The sequence below is a fragment of the Melozone crissalis genome, unplaced genomic scaffold (assembly GCF_028551555.1).
Source record: "Melozone crissalis strain CALT ecotype California unplaced genomic scaffold, PUWL_Pcris_2 ptg000016l_1, whole genome shotgun sequence".
Lineage (NCBI taxonomy): Eukaryota > Metazoa > Chordata > Aves > Passeriformes > Passerellidae > Melozone > Melozone crissalis.
Genome location: NW_026535794.1, coordinates 23,867,461 through 23,887,937, shown reverse-complemented (window position 1 = coordinate 23,887,937; position 20,477 = coordinate 23,867,461). Strand labels below are relative to the sequence as shown.

General features: G+C 38.8%; 1 protein-coding gene across 5 annotated transcripts in view; it reads right to left on the bottom strand.

Moving 5' to 3' along the window:
- Nucleotides 1–18,401, bottom strand: part of AKAP9 (A-kinase anchoring protein 9) — a 106,102-nt gene extending 87,701 nt beyond the window's left edge. For all 5 annotated transcript variants that reach the window (XM_054274228.1, XM_054274224.1, XM_054274225.1 and 2 more), the window contains exon 1: nt 18,179–18,401. In XM_054274228.1, the coding sequence (XP_054130203.1) occupies nt 18,179–18,226 (48 nt within the window). In that variant the 5' untranslated portion in view covers nt 18,227–18,401. The remainder of the gene's footprint in view (nt 1–18,178) is intronic.
- Nucleotides 18,402–20,477: the final 2,076 nt, after the last annotated feature.

Here is a 20,477-nt window from a genome sequence, read left to right as displayed (position 1 = left end):
GCCATAATCTCTCTTTCACCCACGAGAGAGTCATGGAGACAGCAACACTGAGATTTAGGCAGTAAATCTCACTTGAGCTGTTTAAAACTCATCTGCTGTTAGGCTATCAAGTTTTGTAAAAGCTAGTCTGTCCCCTGAAGAGATGCTGAACAGTTAACTGGCATTAGAGAAGAAAGTGTCACTTTGTCACTTTTGACATATTCTCAGAAGATCTAAGCACTAAGGGTTGTCTTGGCAAAGCACTGACTCCTCAAGTATAGGCAAGTTTATAGTGCCTGCTTCTTCTGGGTTCCTGATATCTATACTAAGCAAAGGATACTGAAAGTAAGATTAATGAAAAATTGCCAACACAGAGAATAAACAGATGTCTTTCTAGTGAAGTCTACTGATTGTATTCTGCTAATCAACAAATAAGAGAGTATCACAACTCTTTTTAAATCCTGAGATAAAAACCCACTAAAAGAAGATAAATGAGCAAGCAACCTGCAAATACTTTAAACATATTATGTCACATAGCTGAAAAGCCAACCTGTAAGTAAAGAATTAATGTTCTTTGCAAGTTTCAATCTGCTTATCTGTTGAGCCAAACAGAGCTTTAGGTTATTTGTTCTATTCAACAGATGCTGAGTTTACAAAACGGGCAACATTAGGCTGAATGAACAAGAAAGAATCACCCAGAAATGAAGAATTTTCAATCTACTGATTTTTATGTTGCATTCACACCCAGGATTTCCCAAATAGCTTGAACAAGACCTCAGAATGTCTCCCCTTATGGAAACTTAAGTGGCTCATGAGTCCTAGTTGATGACAATAAGAATAAGAAAATTTCCAAAGAAGAAATCCTAGTGTCTTCCTAAATAAAAGCCTGAGAGTCTTTCAGCTTCAGAGACAGCCATTCCTTTGGAGTTCTCTGAAGAAAACCAATGGTATTATCAGTTTACAATTATAGATAGCTATGGTATCTTGAAGGACAGCACAGGATAATGAGAGGAACAGCACCTCAGGCAATTCTTTTTAGCCAGTCTTTATCAAGTTAAGAGTACTGCTGGCAGTGCTAATTACCAAGGGCGCTGAACTGGAATGAACCCCGCCAGATGGCACTGTGAGCTGGAAAGCCTCAGAATTAGTGCAGTTCTGATCTGGTCTGCTCTTCCCTGTCCCAAGAGTTTAAATAGGAACAGATCTAGGACCAGCTAAGTTCATTACAGCTGGGTTATTTTCTGGACACAGAATGGAAGTTAAGTGTATGAAAATTCACTCTAAGTCAGGTTACAATGACTGACACAAGTATACCAAGCACATTTCAATGCTGGACTGCTTCAACAAAAGCAACGCATTAAACTAACTTCTAAAAAAGTTGCTCAACTGGTCTTTAACTAAACTGCTTCTACTTAAATGATTTATATACTGATCCTAACTACTTTGTCATTTTACTCTTCTCATATTAAATGCTGCCTCCCTCTGGTGATATTGAGGGTCAAAAAAATCATCTGACCCACATTGGTACCAAATGCCCCAAAAGCCAAGAGGAAATAACTGGACTGAGACAAGCTGTTAGTGACAAAAATGAGAGGCCAACAGAAGCTTGTTTCGTGCTGCTTTCTAGAAAAACCACAGGTCATCCATACTTGAAGCCTGAAACATTAGGATCTTTGGCCAACCAGGCTCAAGGTGCCTACATAAAAGCGACCCTCATTTTCCCTACATTAAGTGATGAGAGTCACCAGTTGGGTGCTGTCTCCAAAGGCATTGCCTATCAGACACTTTTGCCACGTTTCAGAGGCTCAGTAACAATAGGAAGGCAAAAGAGTTTTGCACCAACAGAAACACACTCTTGCTCCACCAGGTTTCTGTTTAACACCAGCTTTTAATTAAAAACTGGATTCTGAAATTATCTTCAGCTAGGCTGAAAAAACCCCAAATGGCACAAAGTCAAGTCTTCAATGTCCTAAAACCTTTTGAAACAACTTTTGGAAGGGAGGTGGGGAAGTAGGAGGACTTATCACAATGTTAAAAAATGGATTCACAAACATGTTAAAGAAAAATGTTTCTTCCTCTACTCCCTAAGCTCTTCTAAAATAATCCAACTTGCCATAGTAAGTAAATTCCAGGACAGAGCAGAAGTTTTGCTGAATAAATTTTAATAATGGTAATAAATATATTACAATTAATTTTAACTTTTATAAAAGAATGAGGGAAGAAAGGTTTTACTACTTTGTTAAAAATTGCAAGTTTTTAATAACTTATGTTTTCCACTAATTTTTGAACTAGAAAACTTCACTGCTTTGCCATGTCGTCCTTCACATCTCGCAAGTCTTTTGAAAATTTACACCCAGAAGACGGCTTTATATATTAATTCATTCCTAAAATCTCATTCTAATATGAGATTTAGATACTCTGAAAGCATTAGTTGTTTTCCATATAGTTAACAGTACATTTCATTGGACTGTATGAACACTTTATCCTACCATCCTTTAGAAAAAAAGTATCAACACTTATTTTCAGACACTTTTCTGGGGTGTTTTGGTATCCACCTAAGGCTATGGGTAACTTCACCTGTGGCATCCATTCAAGAACAGTAATCTCAAGGAAGTGCAGGACCCTAAACAAGATGTAAATGTAGATGAGATTTTATTAACTGACACAGCTGCTGTTTTAAAGGTGTAAGTCTACACTATGATTTTAGTATCAGTTTCCTATGAATGAAAGCACAGGATGCAACACGTTTTGCTGACACAAACAAAAGACAGACTTTAGGAAGTGCACAGAAAATTTGATCTCTGGTGTTTTAAGTCAAGCTATCAAATGATCATATCTTAATAACACTTAACAGCTGAACAGTAAGCGGTAGAGGCTATGACAGGCAGAATAATACATAAAATTTTTGAGCTCCAAAAGGAGATACAACTCTATCCATCACGGTCTTGATGTGTAACAACATGATACCCCTTCATCTTAATGACAAGTTGTCAAAATAAAAAGTTTCAGATATTGTGTTAAAACTTAAGAATAACTAATAAAATTAAGCCACTGATGGCATGTATTAGACTAAATTAGGTAGGGTACACATGATACATGACACCAACCAAATGGAAGTTAGATTGCTGTGTGTTTCTACTGCCTTAAGGCATACACAGCAATCAAGACAAAGCTTGTGCTCAATAAATCTGATCAGATGAAGACACAGGTAAAACAAACGCAAACAACTAAAAACCAATCAAAAACGCCTGGAACTTGCAAAAGGCATCACATCTTAAAGCCTTTGGAACAGATTAATTGCCTACAAAACACACTTGATAGAAAAATCATTAGACAGAGGCCATAATTAGTACAATACTTCATAAAGGTGAACTCCTTAGCAAGTTTCTGCATTGACATTTTTTGTAAGGTTGTACAATTATAAATATGTTTAAGATTTTACTTTTCTCCCACTCCATTCTTGATGAATTCAGCCTTGTGAAACAAGTTATCTTCTGAAATTAAAAGGCAGATACTGCCCTCCTGAGCAGAAGGCAAAAAGCAGAAGGCAAAAAGCACTTAAGCATTAAGACTATGTACTAGGTTGCAATTTTATATCTGCTATTTCTTTCAATATTGTGTTTGATTCAACAAAATTGTAGGGTTAGGCTTTACATTTACAGCAGTTGATTCCTACAGACCCAGAAAAGTCCAGTGAGTTACAAACAGGATCAACTTCTCTCATTCTTACCTGCAGAATCATACTTCATGAACTGTTCACAACTGAATATTTAAATGAACCATAGAGATGAATATGCCACAGACCACAAGAAATTCAAAAAGAAGCAATGGATTTGCACTGATAGTGAGCTTCAGTCAGGCTTATGAAAAAATAAACCCCAAATATATATTTTAAAGCATAGTAGCAACTTAGAGGCTAAATATAAGCATTAAAACATTAATCTATTCAGAATTTCAATTTCTGGAAAGCAGCAGAGTCATCAGACATATATCGGTATGTATCACCAAAATAAATTTATCAACAATCTGAGCATTGCTTAGGTAGTAGCTTTAATTTATTTCTTCTTAAAGCAACTGGTTTAACAGCTGTTCTTTAATAAGTCTATAGTTGTATCAGCTGTGTGACTAAATATAGTTAAATCAACAGCTGGAGACGCCTTTAATTAATCCCTTGGAGTTCTTACAGGGTAACTATTTTAAGAAAACAACTACAATACAGTAACATGGCTAAACATATAAGCACATTAATCCCACTATATTTAGGTCTTAAAAAATACTCAATTCAGAGGAAATGTCTTACAGAATAGGTACAGCATAAAAAGCAAAGAAACTATGTAATTAAATACTAGAAGCAGTCAGCAAATTTCTGCTTTGTTCTGTAACTTTTTTCCTGTGCTGCTCTTCTTCCCCAAAAAATAACCTTAGGAAAACATTCCTGAGACTGCAAAGCAGTGAAGAAGTGAGTCTACCTTTTCCTTGAGCCCAAAGCAAGGCTAAATTTCAATCTAAATTTTGGTAATAATGGATGGAAAGAGGCCAGTCTGATTCTGGTAAAAGAGAAATTATTTTCATATCTCCTATGTGCTACTTTTTCTTCTCAATTATAATTTTCTTTGTATTAAACACACATAACTGCAATTTATCACATCCTAGAATACAGACTTCAGCCCTCATTTTTAACAAGAATCTGAGAGGGGAAAGAAGTTATATACCACACTGAACTTCATAGACAAACAGAACAAGCCTGGTATTTCAAACAGAAGTTCACAGGGTTTCTCTAAAAGCATTTTAAACTCTAGGTAAAAGCAGTCCTAAATACTTTATGGTCTTTTGACTTTAGTACCTCTGAAACTACTTACTTTGTGGCAGAACATTTTTTATTATCAGCATGATAGAGGTGTCAAATCGGAGTAATTTTTTTCAAGAAAACTTTAAACAACTTCTACTACCACAAAATAACACTGACTGCTTAATGAGAACAAGTTTTCTTGTTACTCCTAAAAATCCCACACTCTAACTTCCCAATTAATATCAAAACCCATACAGAGTAATTAACAAAAGATATTGAGACAATGAAATTTAAAGTACCATATAAATGTTACATTTCATTCAGAAACACACAAAAATCATAACCTATGGCCATCTGTGCATGCCAGTTAGAAGGCAACTCTAAAAATACAAAAGCATGCAGAAGCATCAGTTGCCAGTAACTCCACACAGTGCTTGTCAATCAAATTACTGGCAACCTGCAAGTTTGTATGTAACACAGACACTTCATTCTACTTATCAATTCTTACCTGTTTAAAAGTTAACGTTGACATTTTAAATTTTAATAAAGATTGAACTATTAACACTAAAACTACGAAATGAGAAAATTAAAAGATTTGACAAGTAATGATTCTAGTGTTTCTAATAATGTTATCCTAAATACAAATTACTTACACTCTATTTGATTTTGAGCATTACCAGACTCATTTATGGTTTTGCTTACATGCATTTATGTAAGAAATAACTCTAAGCAAAATCTATGTTTTCAACTGGAGAAAAATCCCCAGAATAAATTCACTTACACTTGTTTTATAGCATTCTGTACATTACTTCAAGTGGGTTTCTAGTAAAACACTTGAAATCCATTTTCCTCACACAACTAGTTACATGGACATTATGGTCCAAGTTAAAGAGGTGCTCTTCCCCAGCCTAAATTGATGAAGATAACACCTAAAAATACAGACTTATTTTAGGGAGCATGGAAAGTGTGAAACAGTATCATAAATTATCATAATTGTTAGTCATCTTACCACATTAAATCACAAAAATGCAGTTTTGATATAATCCTTTTGTTGCACAGATTAACCCAGCTCCTTAGGATACAGTACAGTACTAAACTACTGAGTACATACCTATTTATTTGTATTTTTTAAAATTACCTTTATATTGTGTCTAATCTGGCACTGTGAAATCAAATATTTGAATGTGATTTTCCCAGCAGAAAGGATTATTTTATTGCAGTTGGTTGGAAAGAAAAAATTTGTATCCATCTATTTCCTCCATTCTCCCACCACCCCAACATATGCTGCCATGAAATAATTACATGGGGAGGAGCAGGAGAGAAGTAAAACAGAACCCCTTAATTTCTCAATCAGTATTTGATCACATCAGCCCATTATCATCCAGATAACAGCTAAGATGCTATTAAATAACATAATTCTGTTCCCCAAGTTATTCTTACCTTGTTTCAGGTAAAACCCAAGAATATTACCTACCCAAGTTGACCACATTAGAAAAGCACAACTTGGCTTAAAGAAGTCATGAGAAAAAAAAATATTCCAAAATTTGGATTGTAGGCAGAAATCAATTTTGGGGGTCCTCCTCCTGTTTCAGGATATGAAAACAACATTGCTGACCACTACTGAGATATACAGGATGCCTTCCTGACTTCAAAGTGGATCACACTTGTATCACCTCTTTCTCTTAGTCACTCAAACATCCTGTAGGCTACTTTTACAGCCCTGTAATGAAATGGAATCAAAAATTCCTCCTTTCTGCCAATGGGAAAGTGTGTGAACTTTCCTCTACCATCTTTCATGCTGCTAAGACTTCATGACTTTTCTGCCAGCCTGTTCTTTCAGACTGCCAAAGTATCTCTGATAAGAAGCCCTATGCCTCAGCTCATTAACCTCCCCAAGGCAGTATCATCCATGAGCACACAGCAGGCACACTCCCTCCAGGGCAGGTCATTTACAAAATATCCAACTTTACACCTGAAGAGCACTACGTACCACCAGCCGGACTTTGCTTCAGCAATCTGAGCACAGCAGTCCAGCTAATTTTCTGCCCACCTTGCAGACCAAGCCACCTATCTCCAGTTTGTACAAACAGCCTCTAAGAGATCACATTAAATGCCTTCCTAAAGTCAAGGTAAGCAACACCCACCATTCTCTCCCCATCTACTGAGACATTCAGTTTATCACAGAGGACAATTAACTTGCCCTTGATAAATTCCAGTCATGCTCTTGGCCTTTCTGTGCCTGAACATGGGTTCCAGGAAGATCTGCTCCATCATCTTCCAGACACCAAAGCCAGGCTGACCTGCCTACAGACCTTGATACTCCTTCTCACCTTCCTTGAATATGGAGCTGATGTTTGCTTTTTTCCTCCTGCTTCATTTGAAATCTCTGACGGCAACAACCTTTCAAAGTTGAGCAAAGAAACAGCCTTGTAACAATAGCACCCAGCTTATGCAGGATGCTGGGACGCATTGTACTCAGTCCCATAAATGCTTTTACATCAAAATTGCTTAAGTGGTCCCCAGTTTGTACAGAGGATAATACATCAGCCTTCCAATTCTGCCATTAAACACAGGGACCTGGAAAGCCCAAGGACAGTCCTTACCACAAAGAAGCAAAAAAAGCCTTGAGTGTTGCTTCTACACCCTTTTGTACCAGATTATTTTGAAGTCTAAACCTCTTCACCACGTTTGCCACCCACTTCAGTTTAGTACTGTTTACATACAAACACACATTCTTTCCACAGCTAATAATGTAAATACTGAGTGACACAGGCTTTGTGGAAGACTGAATAACCATCCACTTAGAGTAAGCCATTAAAACAAATAACACTAAGTCAAATTTTCTATTCATTTGTAACATGAAATGATGATTGTACCTTAACCAAGTCTTTAGTTTGCTTATAAGATGATGTCACACAGTGTCAAAAATCTTTAACACTTTCAGCAAGTTCTGTCAGATCAGCCCTAGTTACCTAAAAGGGGTCTCCTATTAACAGTTGTGCAGATCCCCAAGGACCTGAATGTTGACAATTCATTCAGAGAAGTCTCCTTTGTTTAAAGAACAGTCTTTGCCAGTCTTTTGAGACTCCCTAATGAGTATATACAGAGTCTTACTGATAACTGCAGGATAACTGCAGCCGTGGTTACTGTGTATTATCAAGCATCAATGTGGCTTCCAGGGGGCCAAGGCTGGGGATAATCAACTGCTTCTCAAAAATCATGAATACTGGCTAGAATCCCACAATGAAAATCCTGACACATCTACAGAAAATTGTAGTCAGGCAAGTACTACATCCTGTGGGATACTAATCAATACTCCATTCCAGCTCCCATAGTTCCTCCTTCCACAACACACTGCAATTATTCAACTGCAAATTCTAATCAGTTAACTTTAAATAACTACCACTTCTAGAGCACAGGGCTTTAAATATGCAACAATACTGCAACATGTAAAGAACTGCATGGAGAGAATATGTATGTGAAGAGGCTTTGCCCAGACTTCTCTAGGTAGCTAATGCAAGAAAACTTGAATGACAAAAGCATTTGTCTTTAGTACTGATGCTTCAAGAAAGGGGCTGCAGCCCACTGCATGTTTTTTTCTGATCAGCAGAAGTCCTGTACTGCCCAACAATGCACATTTTTCCTTCCTCCTGCATGGTAACATTTAGTCATTATACTAAATGAGGAAGCAGAGTTTATTAGATACTGGCTGAGGAGGGTCGACAAAAGCATTTTTGGATGTTAGAAAAAGCATGAACTATTGATCTACCTTAAGACTTTATGCACTGTTTACATTATCCTGATTCATGTAAATTTAACTTTTTCATCAGAAGAGGAAACAATTTAGGTGCATTTATGTAGAATAGATCTACATTTTTCCCTTCCACAGTGTCCTCTTTTGTAAAAATGTAGCTGCGACAGAGATATTTAAAGATCAAAAACTGAGAGAAATAAAACCCAACAGGTAGAGAAAATATGTAAAGGCACAGCAAGATCTCAAGAGTTGTGTTTGCATCTAATTTCTCATTAACCAAGATGTCTGAAAGAAAGAGGCACCTTTAGAATGAACAGACTATGTCTAAATAAGGCTTTATTAATAACCAACACAAGATTATAATTTTTTTAAACTTGACAAGTGCCAACTGGCACAGAATCTGAGAGGTTACATCTTTTGTCAACAAGACAGTCAGCTTTTCAGATACAGATCAATTGCTGAAATTCAGTTCATGCTAAGCAGGAACTGATAGCCATTCCTTGTTAATAAAAACAAGTGATTTGATGACTTCCATCCAGTTGTCAGTGCAATCTTTTCAGGAACATTGTGTTCAGTTGTCAAAAGCAAAAATTCTGGAGAATTTCAATACATTTTTAAGGGATTATTCATATGCAATTTGGCCACCTCTATGCTTCAACTCTGTGTAGAAACCAAACAAAACTTAAATTTTCATTTAAAGAAATGTTTATAGTTTCGATTCTTTAATTTTTTTAGTAAATTGCAAGTATTTTAGAACAAGTCAAACTCAGTTGTGCTTCACTTTTTTCCCACCTAGTTTATATCACTTTTACATTAATTCCCACCATTTGGCATGTCTGGCACTGAATGGACAGAGTGAGAATAAAGCCCACAAACTGCAGCTTGTGAGAGAGAGACAGCTCTGCAAGGAGCTGGGCAGACATAAGGGAAGAACCAACTGCATGAATTTCATGCTCAGTGTGCAAGGCTTGACAGGCTTGTACTATTTTGACAGGCTTTTATCACTTTTTACACGCTGCTGAATTATGAGAAAAGCAAGTTCACAAAGACATTGATATTGCTCAGAAAACTGACTTGCCTGTGGAGTCTTGTTTTTGTTTTTTGTTGGTTGTTTTTTTTTTTAAGAAAGCTAAATTGAATTCCTAGAATATATTTCAAATAGTGAAGACAATTTAACACACATCTATCTTCAAGGAGTCTTTGATGTATCAGACATCCTTTATTTCTTTTAATACAGCAAATTAGGCTAGCCAACACAGCATACAACTGAACAGACCCAGACAGGGTTTTCTTATCATTGTTATTGAGCATTACCTGTTATAGTAAGACATTTAACCTATATACCTTTTAATTGAAAATATACATTCTCAATGCAAATATATAGGTTTTATGTTAAACCAGTTACCTCCCTTAGAGAATCTAAATGGATTTAGAAATACTTAAATATTTTCCCCTTGTTTTGTGGTTGGATACCGGAGGTTTCTTCACAGAGAAGAGTTTAATGACAAGTAAAAAGGTCAGCAAACAAAGCCAGGATTAAGGGATAACCTCTTCTATCAAATCACAGCCTACCACTGAACTCAGATTTGAATAAAACGTTATGCAATTACTCTGCTTATTCTCTGGAACACCTGTCTTATCAATATTTGCACAGAAACATGTTCAGTGCCAGAACAATCCCATCAACTCCATCTCTTTAACTCCACCAATCTTCTTGGGTCTTGCTTGCTATTGTAGTTTTAGAGACATCCTGTAATTTTGCCGTGGCAGAACAGTTTTCATCAAATCTAGGCTTTCCTCTAAAAATATCACAAAAATGGTATATATTCTCCTTACCATCATTATGTCACATTGTCAAGAATTTTAAAATTTCTTCATGTTTTGAGATTTAGAAGCATAGTTCAATAGACCACCTCTTCATTTTGCCATGATGTTACAATTCAGTGTTGTTACAACTGGGATTTGATCATTCCCTCACTACCCTCAACATAATGTTTGGTATCTAAAGTCTCACATTCCTTTGCCCAGCTGACAACTGTTGAATTTGTTCCATCTGGAAGCTTGCTGGGGCTCTTTTTTAGAAGAGGGGAGAAGCAGGAGAACTCATCCATACTTCCAAGAAACTAAGAATTCCAAATAATTGGAACATTTTTATTAATTGTTCAATCTTTTCTCCGCCGGTTGTAGGAAAGGTAGTTATAAAATGTTGGCTTCTCAAGAAATCATGGGAAAACAAAGATTCCCAAAGATTTCCTTCAATAAACAGGAACATCAGAACCATCACCACAGTAGGGTGTGCCAAGTCTTGGCAGTCAACAGACAAGCATCTCATCAACATAAATTTCAAGAACGATTTATGTTTCAGTGTAGCAATTAAAAGACTGCAATTATCAATTGTGTTTTGTTGAACTGTGGTACATTTATCATTCCAAATTCAAAGTGACACACTAGCATGTATCTGCAACAAAATTATTTTGAAACAAATACATAGAAATACCTTGAAATCTCTCTCTGTGGGGCAGATATTTAGGACAGAGCTTTCAGACCCTAAATTAGGATTTCCAACTATTGTGCTACTAGTATATAAGTTTATGTTGCAATATACGGTAGTTCAACAAAGTTGGACCTACTTCAGCAACCTTGTTTTCATCAGATTTTTCACTACTCCAAACTCTAAGATGCTAGAGTAACCATGTATTACTCTACAGTTAATACCTTTGTACATCAGTATTTAAAAGCACCCAGTTGTTTGGATATTCACTGTCAGGAAAAAACACAAGATTTTCTGGCAACACCTACATATGCCAAAAAGTCCAATTTCCTGGGAGTATCAGATACACTTAAATTTAGAAAGTCCTTTAGAATGAATTTGTGGTGGTGATCAAGCTTATTTCCAAGTAAGTACCAACAAACAAACTTTTCTAGATTCTAGTTATAATACGGAAACAAATGTTGCAGTCATCTCTGTTTTGCTATTGCAACACACATACTAAGAAAATAAGTAGTTAGAAAAAGACCAGAGAAATGAGGGAGAAATTTGCACTAAAACAAAGAAAGTCTTGAAAGTAGGCAAAAAGCAACTTTGTGCTTTCTTTTCTGTAATTCCTTCTTACACAAGGAACAAGAAAACAAGAGAACTGCAGTTTTACAATGCCATTTCTTGCTCTCACTGTGCTACTAACTGTGTTGACTTATTTCTCTATTTTTGTGAAATTCACTAGCATTTTGGATGAAAGAACAATTCTCTCTAAACTGGCAAAAGAACAAAGATTATTTTGAAGTGATATTTCTCTGCATTCACAGAAGAAAAAAAAATAAATTACAGCTTGTTTTACCTTGCACCACCATTGGAAACTAGAGAGCTACTTTAAAAACTTGAATAAAAGGGTACATTGATAATAACATCTAAAACCAATAATCAAGCCCTGTATCAAAAGCAAGAACAGATTTCTGGAATGAGGGAAATAGACATGAAAACAACAATATGAAAAAACCCACACTCAGAAACAGGAATACTTCTAGTAGTTTCAATTTGAAAGAGAGTTGAAATCCCAGATTTCAGTTGAAGTATCTTTTTTTTTTAACAAATACCCAATAGAGTCGATAAAAAATTTGAACATGTGAGAAAAAAATTACAATTTATTTTTATTTTTTCAAAGCAAAAAAAAAGAACACTGAGTAAATTGTAATGAGCTGATAGTCTTATTATCCTCAAAAGAGAAATTAAACTAGTCATACCAATTTTTCTGCTATTAGGCATATAATGTGTCTTGAAAATGCTACCACAGATTTCCATTTGATCTCTCACTCAAGCTTATATACCACACCAGTAGCAATCAATTATCTAGACTGAACATATTTATATCTCAAATGTATATAAAATCTTTTTCTCTACAATACAACATAGATATCCACTGTTTTGAACAAAAATAAATGCATGCACAACAAGCTGAACACCTCACACTTTGCTCTTTTCTCACCTCTACTCAATTTCTGTACTATCTTCTTTCACTAAAAAAAGTTTTAAAACCACATGTGCTCTCTCCAGAGCAATGTTCAGTCTTTATATTTGTGATTTTCTCTGTGTTGCAGAGAAAATCACAGATATAATTTCATGTTTATAATCAAAATATATATGCAATTCCACATACCTTCTATTATTTGCATTTAAAATTGACAGAGATGCAGATTGGAGTGAGCAAATTGAAGCCTGTAAATTAAAAGAAGTCAAACCCCACAATTTCAGAAGGACCTAGAGAAAAAAAGCTTTGCAGCACAACAAAAGAATGCCTAGGACCTAGATACAGATTTGATACAGATTTCTGAGGATCTCCATGTGCAAGAAAAAGTACTCCTTAAAATAAACTGTTCATTATAGTATTTTTCAGTTTCACTGTACTCTCAAGCCAAAGCCTTCCCACACCTTTGCAGGAAACTCTTGAAAGATCTACTTGCTTCCTGTCTTGTCCATTAATACACACCAGCATCTTCAGATACAGGCAAAGCACCACTGCCATGCTGTGAACTTTTAACTCAAAAAGCTTCTTCTGTCCATAATTTATGAAGAATGACCACAATGACTAGGGTTTTATGATGAAATCAGCACTTCATGATATGGCAAATACAACTTCTTTTAAAAGAAAAGCAGAGTAGGAAAATGCAGACTGAAAAGTAAATTCCTCCTTCCACAATTCCGTTTATTTTTGCTCAAGTTATTTGAGGCAGACAGGATAAACAAAACGAACAGTCTACACTTTAAAGTGAAAGATGATGTGTTAATAGCCCAGCTATTTAATGACATGTAAGTTTTAAATCTATTTAATTTGACTGACCCTTAAATTAGCTCTGTTGGTTAGAGCATGGTGCTGACAGCACCAAGGTTGTGCATTCAGTTCCCACAGGTAAATCACTTAAGAGTTGAACTTGTCTTAAATCACTTAAGAGTTGAACTTGATGATCCTTGCACGTCCCTTTCAACCCAGAATATTCTATATTCTGTGATCTGTGACTTCAGTGATGAAAAACTCTTTAATAACTACCGAGATACTGCTTTTTTTCCTCTTCAGGTAAATTACAGGGAGTTCAAAAAGACTGTGTTTCACACTGTGTTTTAGACTCAATCTCTACTTTGAGTTCTTCTGGGGGATTTAAATTAGAGCTTTAATCACTGAGTCACATAACTATTCCATGTTTGCTTGAGTGTTTTATTTAAAAAAACTCAACATATCAACACCTTTCCTTGAGACTTCTGAAACTACCCAGTCCAAAGAGGTTAGAGATGAGTGAGGATTTTTCTCCCCTCAAAAAAGAAAGACGTAGGAATGCAAACAGCAAACATTCCCAGACTCTTGGACAATGCTATTTTAATAATACATATCATTTTCACCTTCAGTCATCTGAAATATTTACATGCATGACCAGATGACAAAATATGTAATTATTTCTTTTGACTATTCAATTTGTGAAGAGAAGATAACTTACCAAATTAGTTATACAACCTGTAATACTTGTCCACTGAGAGCCATTAGAGCTTCCCCAGCCGACATCACTGCTCCATCTGCTCAGTGATTTTCTGGTACAGATGAAAAGCAGTAACAGCCTCTGCTCTCAAGTGTTTAAACCAACTCACTAATTTCTTCAGGTTATCCAACAATTACACAGTTTCTTAGAACACTGCACAATGTATTTCAAACATTCATAAAAGCTTTGAAAAACAAAACACTAAATTATGTATTTCTAACATTAGACCGGAAACCCTAGACCAGCCCAAGAGAACTTACAAAGTGTATTAGTGTCACCCCCTTGTTCACCCCTCCCATAGGAAAAACAAGCATACAGTCAAGGAGTGCCCTTTGCTCACTAGAAATTTAAACACTTTTTAAATACTTTGCTAACTAAATTTCAGTACTGTAAAATGGATCATTCCATAAAACTTGCTACCGATAGCTTCATCTCAGTTTTGCCAGTTATAATAGTTGTGCCTTTCACATGTGCCCACGTGCATAGAAATTAAAATATTTTTATAAATTTCAAAAGCTTTACACCAAAATACACTCAGCCACTTTCTGACAAGGGAATCCAATCACCATGGTTTTATTCTGAAGCTAGCAAATTACTCTCTGTAGTCCTGAAAGTTGATCAAGACAGTCCCACACCCTAATAAGAAAAGCAAAAGCTGCTAAATACATACATGAAATTAAAATACCCAACCCAACTGCCATAAACAGTACCCTCTTTAATGTGAGATGAGCTTTCCAAGCAAACTGATGCACACAGGAATCCACACGTAGTATGCCATGTCAAGATCTTCAACCACCATGCTCCACAGTCCTTTTTTAAGACCAGATACACATTCACTATCTCAGGCCACCAACAATATTCCAAATCTCCTCAGCAAGGCACAAACACATCTCATGCATTCCTAATGTCACTGTGTTTTAGGGCACTGATCCACCTTACAGCATGCTTCTATATTTCTGTTGCTGGCACACATCTCCCTTCCACTTTCCATCACAGTCAACAAAGCTTCCCTTAACTGGCCTAACATACACTGTGCTTGCTTCCATAAGGACATCACCAGATAAGGTAAAGAAACAGCCTGTTTGGGGGAGAAGGGAGTTCTATGGAGGAACTGAGAGACCATTTTGAATGTCTCCCTTCAATGGAAGAGAGACAGACATTTATAGAGTCTGGGTTAATATTCAGCAGATTTACTCACAGCAAAAGAAAATGAATGACTATAGGTCTGGGAAAAGGAGCTTGTAATTTACTGGATTTAACTGCATGCCTCCCTTGCTTTTGCAGACTTGTAACAGACTGAACAACAACATATTGTGCAAACTGCTTCATAATGCAGACTTGGGTGTAGTCACTGAAAATCAGCAGGTACACATGAATATTGGTGAGCCTCCATCAAGACTTTTTATTCCAATTTTCAAATTATGTACTGGGAAAGGCTTTGTGTTCACACTGAGACCTACTCTGCAGGCTTGAGTACACTTGGCACCATTCAAGCAAGGTAAGATTCACAATTTCCAGTAACAATAAAAGAGGACTCGGAAGAAAATTAATTTGCAGAAAACCCACTTTTAATACGCTTCTCTGTAAAAGATCTATGTGGGGGGACAGTGTCATAGAAGTCATCAAGAAGAAGTTCCATTGTAGATAAATTCACACAAAACCAAATACCACATTTACCACTTGATATTAAAATACAACCAAACGGTTGCTTTACAAGAGAGTTCATATGGTTTAATATGCATGCAGACAATGACATTTAGCAGTGCCAACTTTACAAGGAAAAAACCAAACCAAACCAGAATCCAGGTCTCAAGTGTGAACAGTAACTTTGCTGTTAGCAATGTACCAGCTACCTTCATGGCATCCACCTGGCTCTTTTACCAGATTGCAAATTACCTGCATTCATCCTGCAGTTTATGGAACATCTTATTTAAAGTTGGTCATGTCAGGTGGATGGTTTAAGGTGTCTGCAGTATAGCAATACCTGCACTTTTTGGCATAATAACAACATATACTTAAACACATTTTCTCAGTTACTTTATTTAAATAACTCTCAAGTGATAAAGCTCAAAGGTTTTCTGGATGTTTTTTTGGTTGCTGTGGTTTGCAGAAGATATCCACTGGAGCCAAGCAATTTTAGGAGATGCACTTATTACACTACTGTGAATCTGCCTGAAAATGAGAAAAGCAACTACAGGAGCAACTCCTGCTTTCATTCTCTACTAACAAAATTCCTTCTTTTCTGCTTTTATCACTGACATTTGTCACTGAAAGATTGTGAGCTAATATCTGCTATACAGCACATTTTTACATTCACATGTAAAAAGGGGGTAAATGCAACACAGAACACAATCTGAAAAAACTCACACTGCTTTTACAGTCCATTTTCACATAAACCATGTATAACTTTAAAGAGTGATAATGACTTAAATCACAGGGGACATTTAAAAGCATAGAATACTAAAGTCTTCAGGCAAAAACAAGAACAGCATTAGGTTTTAGATAGAAAAGACTAGAACTATAGTGAAAGTTATGACAGTACTCTTAAAATACAGACTAAATTAGCAAACTGTACATGTCTTTCCTCAAAGTTTTAAGGAAGACACTGAATTTCTGCTAGAGTGCTGTCTTTTGGTTCAATTTTCAGTAATTGTCATCAATTTTCTGTGTTAACCCCAGGCCAAAATGGGCAGAAAAATCTAAATTCTTCATTGTGCTTTACAATACTGGCAAATCTACTTCAACCATTTTCTTTATTAACTACTTTCTAATTTTCTGCAAAGAATTAGCCAGTCTGTGACAGAATGTACTGCCACCAGGATCTAATTGGTCCCAGTGCCTTTTATGAGTACCACATAATGTGCAAGCACCACTCTTGCACTAAGCATTTAAGGAACAGGTTTTTCTATATAAGCATACAACTCCATCTAGGAGATCTTCCCAACAGACATTTTGAACCCAAACAGAAACACACTAAGTTTTTTTACTAGTACAGCAAAATACCTATTCAATACTTTGCAAATGAATATCTTTTCTGTAGTCTGCATAAATAAGACGTGAAAATGATGTTTCACAGTTTCATCTTTAGCTTGTCTTCCTTTTGCCTCTACTATTAGCTCCTGCCAAGTTACATGCATATCTTTAGCATGAATGACTGACCAACTTCTGAACTCTTATCATTTAGCTATGATTACAGGAAGGAAATAGATACCTAACGTCAAAACACTAATTTTATCTAAAATGCCTTTAATTAGCTTATCTCGCTAACCACCAAAGCTTCCTTTGAAGTTAAAAAGAGGTCCTCCTGAAGTGTAGTCTGGTCTGCTGCCCAGAAGACAAAATGCTGTGCAGCCGGTGTATACTGAGCCATGCTTACAGTAAAATGCTAATCTCGCCGAATAACCCTTGGGTTAGCCCGCAGAGCAGCGTCGGAGCCGCCCGGCAGCCCCGAGACGGTGAGGGCTGCGCGCAGTTCCGCGGGCACGGGGGCTGCGGGCGCTCCCGGCGGGGTCCCGCGGCTGAGTCACGGCGCTCCCAGCCCTCGGCACGGGCACGGCGCCGCTCCCAGCCCCCGGCACGGGCACGGCGCCGCACCGCTGGAGGCGCCGCTAATCCCCTGCCTCCTAAGGCTCTCCCACGGCATTAGCTCCACGCTGAGAACAGCTGTCGGTTTCATAAACTTCCTTAAAGGTTCACAGGGTTTCCCAGGCTTATGAGGTAAACGGGATTCGCGCCTCGGCTGCGAAGGGTAATGAGGTTAAGGCTCCTTCTCCTCTTCCTCCTTGGCTCTTCCTCCGTCCGGCGCCGCAGCGGGCGCTGTCCGGGCTGTCACCGTCCGGCCGCGTGACTAGCACCTGTGGCATGCCAGGTGTCGGGGGCCGGTGTCGCCGGGCACGGACCCACCGCCCGGCCGGGAGCGCAGCCCGGCCCCGCGGCGGGCGGGGGAGCGCGGGGCGGGCGGCACAAAGCGCCTCCTCCGCCCGCGGCTTTGTTCGCGGCGGGGCCTCGCGCCAAGCCCCTGCCGCAGCCCCGCTCCGCCGCCGCACGGCGCGGCTCGGCCCGGCCCGGCCCCGCTGACAGCCTCCCCCGCCCTGACCCCGCTGTCTCCCCGCCACGCCACCGCCTCCTCCTCCTACCTTGGCTTTCCCAGCTTCCAGCTTCTTCAGCCGCTCCTCGTCCTCCATGGCGTCTGTGCGGCAGAGCAGGGTGTTACCGGCAGCAGGAGGAGGGGCTCGCACCGCGGCCTCCCCTCAGCCGGGGTGCACACGCTCGCTCTTCGGTCCGGTCCGGTCCCGTCCCGCCTCACAGCGACGACAGCTGCCGTGGCGAGGCTACCGGCGCCGCCATCTTCAGCTCCACGTAAACACGCGGCCGGGGAAAGTGACGTGTGGCCGCCCGCTCCTCCTCCCGCCGGCGGCGGCCCCTCCTTCCCGAGCCCGGGCCGCTCCTCCTCTGCCCGCCGGCGACCCCCGCCCGCCCGGCTGCCGCCGAGTCCCGCCGGAGCCGCCCCCGGAGGAGCGCGTTTGACCCCTGCCCGCAGGGCGGCGGCGGCGCTCGGGGCACCGGGCGCGGACAGCACCGGTGGGCACACCCCCCTCCACACCCCCGTCCACACCCCCGCGCCCTGCGGGCAGAGGCGGGGGCTCCCGCTGCCCACAAAAGAACAGCGCTGCTCAGGCGCCCGGCGCTCGCTGGACTGCGACACGGGGCTCTGAACGGGCAGCGCCCGAGCTCTGCTGCCCCGCCAATCCCGTGTGTGGGGATTGAAGGCTAATTCTGACAGTTCTGCTTCTCCAGGTGCTGTCCCGCTCCGGCGCGTCGCTCACACAATTGCAGGGATCCTACAGCTCGATCTAAGGCTTGGCAGTACAACGAGCTTCCCGAGCGTGTGCCGCAGACTGTGTAAGGATGACAACAAAGGATGGGTAGCCTCCCCTGTTGAAATGACTTAGCATGCGCTCGTCGTGCCAGACGGGCTGGAAGAAGTGTGTTAAAAGCACAATGGGGAATATGGCACGTGGCAATTAAATGCTCATACAATTTCTATACCTCAGCAAATACAGAGCAATATTCTGAGATAATTTAATAGTCTACTTAATGTGCGCCTCGAAAGGCTAATAGCACTTTGTATCACGTGCTCCTATTGTGCTTTTTCTTTCAGTTCCCCCTGAGGTGGGTTCCGATTGTGATGGTGCGATAGATGGCACAGGCTTACACACAAAGGAAGGAAAAAGGCTTCCCCGGAACGTGTACCAGCTGCAGTGGGAACGGATTCCTTATTCTGCATTTGGAATCGTGCTGCTTTACTAAATGCAAAACTCAAAGTCTTTCGGAATTTACTTCGATCTCAGCTTTGCTGATCTTTTGAGTGTGGTTCCTTTAGTATCCATTCTTTCCTTGCCTGAATTTTCCAGCAAAGACAGGATACACCCAAAAAACCAAACAAACAGAAATACAAAAGTAAACAGTATTTGCACAGTATTACTGACCAGGAACAAGGTTTTTTTTTTTAAGTCAATTAGGTGTCCTAGCAACAAAACACCCATATTACTACCAAAGTAAACAACCTACAATCTGAGGATTTCATTTCAAAGGATTTTCCTTTCCTCCTCCATTACATTTCATGGAAAAGTCTGAAATAATTAGATAATAGGTACAGGTCATGTGCATTCCTGTGTTTACAAAACAATGTTCTCAACCTTCAGTCAAAAAGGAATGTATACCATTTATGTAAAAAGAAAACACCATCCATCATAGGGAATGAAAAATGTCTGCATCATCTGTTGTTTCATATTTGAAGCAAGACATTTGTTTCAGTTAAAGTTCTCAGACTTTGCCATTTCACTACAGGAAAATCATGTTATAGAGGAAAGCAGCAAATGAAAATGAGAAGAATTAATTAAAGAGGAAAGATTTTTATAGGAACATAAATTTGAGTTCATTTCTTAAAAACATGTTCCTAAGTCAGTAAATTAAAGTACCTCCTCAAAGCCTGTACAAATAGAAATTTTTTTCCCCAGCAACTACAAAGGCCCAGAGACCCCTGAGGGAAAAATAAATCACCATTTTTGTGTCAGTGACATTCCTCTTGACTGTTAGAGGCCCCTGTAGTAGAACTAGCAATCAGATGTCAGTCAAATTTCACACACACATGACACTTAGATAATAATTTTTCAGTAAATATCCCATTTAGAACACAATTACAAACTTTCCAAATCCTATAATTAAATGGGTTCTTGAATTAATGCTAAGAATTGATGGGCCTAATTTTCCTTTTGCTTATAGACTTATATCCATGTAATTCTATTGGATTTTAGCTTAACACCTAATTCATGACTATGAAAGTCATGATAGCCATACTGACAAACTGTAATAGAATACTGTGGAAACGACTACTAGATAGAATATCTAAAGGAATTATATTTCCATATCCTC